The 2,024-nt window shown below is 56.0% G+C and overlaps 1 protein-coding gene across 1 annotated transcript; it reads right to left on the bottom strand.

Moving 5' to 3' along the window:
- Positions 1-509: 509 nt before the first annotated feature.
- LOC104873568 (interferon-induced transmembrane protein 3) lies at positions 510-1,735 on the bottom strand. Its single transcript, XM_010640310.2, has 2 exons — positions 1,312-1,735; positions 510-802 (listed from the first exon to the last, which is right to left on the bottom strand). Exons 1-2 carry the CDS (start codon positions 1,558-1,560, stop codon positions 623-625), a joined length of 429 nt encoding a protein of 142 aa, XP_010638612.1. The 5' UTR covers positions 1,561-1,735; the 3' UTR covers positions 510-622.
- Between the last annotated feature and the right edge of the window lie 289 nt (positions 1,736-2,024).

The following is a 2,024-nucleotide window of genomic DNA, read 5'->3' as shown; positions in this document are numbered from 1 at the left end:
ATCAGACTTCAAACCTCAGAGTCTGTGCACAGTCAAGGGGACACTAACCTGGCCTAATCTCTGCCTTCTGATTTCCCTCAGGCAGTGGCTAGCACACTGGCCAAACCCACAGAGAGTGGACAATGTTATGAAAACAGAGGAGGCAGTAGCCAGGATGGAGGCAGAGCTTGATGGGCCAGGAAGGCACAGATCGGGGCTCCTGGACTTGCCCCAAGGATACAAAAGCACAGCAGATCTTTGAGGCCAGAACTGCACACATTCCCATTGGCGTGGAAAGGGTTGGCCTGGAGTGAGGCAATGCTTCCCACAGTGTGTCCTGAGGTTGGGAAAACATAAAAGAGAACCTAATAGGGCCCTGGTGGACTGCACCCCATAGCAGGACTCAAAGACCTCCTCTCTGAGGTCCTGCTGTGCTCCTCTCAGAGACACTGCACCAAGGGTGAGCTCATCTCAGGACCAAGACAAGAAGAGTGAGCAATGTCCCATCCCTAGGACACAGAACAGCACTGTGGAAACACACACTTTATTTCTCCCAATTGTGGACAGCTGCTGAGGGTGTGGGGTACAGGGCAGGGCCCAGTCCAGGGTCGGACCTGGCTGTGGAGGGAAGGAAACTTCAGGACTAGTGGCCCGGAGGATCATGCGTCATCTGGAACAAGTGCACCGAGGTGAAGGTAAACACAGCAATGAGGCTGACGGTCAAAGCGATGCTTAAGACCAGGGCGCAGATGTTCAGGCACTTGGCCGTGGAGGCGTAGCTCTGGGCTCCAATCACATCGCCCACCATCTTCCTGTCTCTGGACTGGAGGAGACCAGAGTGAGGGCCCTGCACTGGGTGAGGGGAGAGCCAGGCTGCCAACAGGGGGAGCCCTGGGCCTCCCTGCTCAGCCAGGGTCCCCCTGCCCTCACTCAGGCTGGGGGCACCAGCCTCTTACACAGACTGTGTAGGAAGCCCAGATGCTGGCCACTTACCACCAGGGGCAAAGTGCCCCGTGGGTCCTTTTCCAGCCCCCAGACATCCTGGAGCTGGTGTGCACAGTGGGGAGAATTCCTCTGGGCGGGTGGGGACCAAGTGTGGCCCCAGGATGTCCTGGCATCTCACCCCATGCCTGGCCTGGGAGATTCCTCAACACATGCCACATGCACACAGGGGGTCAGGCACAGCATACACAGCCCAGGGCATTCACAGGTCTTGCGCATGCACACGCACACACACACACACACACACACACAACCCAGCCAGGTGCTGTCCAGGAAGCTGGAACTGAGGCTCACAGCTCCTTCCCAGAGCATCGCCCTCAGGACACCTACCTTTATGGAGTAGGCGAAGGCTATGAAGCCCAGGCAGCACGTGTTCATGAAGATCGTGTTGAAGAGGGACCAGACCACATGGTCAGGTACAACGGTGTCACCGCGGATGTTGATCACTGTGGAGTTTGCCGGAACAGGGCTGTGGGTACCCCCCAGCACAGCCACCTCGTGCTCTTCCTGCATCTTTTCATAGTTTGGGGGGAGGCCAACATTGGTGTGGGTGAAGAAGGTCTGGGTTGTGTGGCTCATGGTGCTGATGCAGAACAGGCCTTGGTCTGGATACTAGGCTCTTCTCTGACCAGGTCTCCTCTGCAGTTTTGGTTTCTCTTAAGTTTCTTTTTCCTGCTCAGACAAGTTAGAAATTGGCAGGATACTGAGTGGGTGGAACTAACTCCTAGGATCAAATTTCTCTAGGGCAGGGAGGCAGGGAGGTTAAAGGGTCAGGGGGGCTTCCGGTCCAGGATTTGGGTCAGCTGACCACTCCCTGTTGGGGGTGGGGCTCTCGGGTCCAGGATTTGGGTCAGCTGACCACTCCCTGTTGGGGGTGGGGCTCTCGGGGGGACTTTTCCAGGCCTAGTGTGTAAGACTCGAATAAACTCGAGTGACTCCATGCTAATAGGCCAGAGACTGTGATTCTTCATATGCTAATTGCTAACTTGGCTAACTTCCCACCCAGGGGCAAATGGTAAGACAAAAGGTGACCATAGAACATT

The sequence above is a fragment of the Fukomys damarensis genome, unplaced genomic scaffold, assembly GCF_012274545.1.
Source record: "Fukomys damarensis isolate Sample0158 unplaced genomic scaffold, DMR_v1.0_HiC HiC_scaffold_16, whole genome shotgun sequence".
Classification (NCBI taxonomy): domain Eukaryota; kingdom Metazoa; phylum Chordata; class Mammalia; order Rodentia; family Bathyergidae; genus Fukomys; species Fukomys damarensis.
The sequence above is the reverse complement of the archived record's forward strand: the minus strand, read 5'-3'. Positions and strand labels throughout refer to the sequence as shown.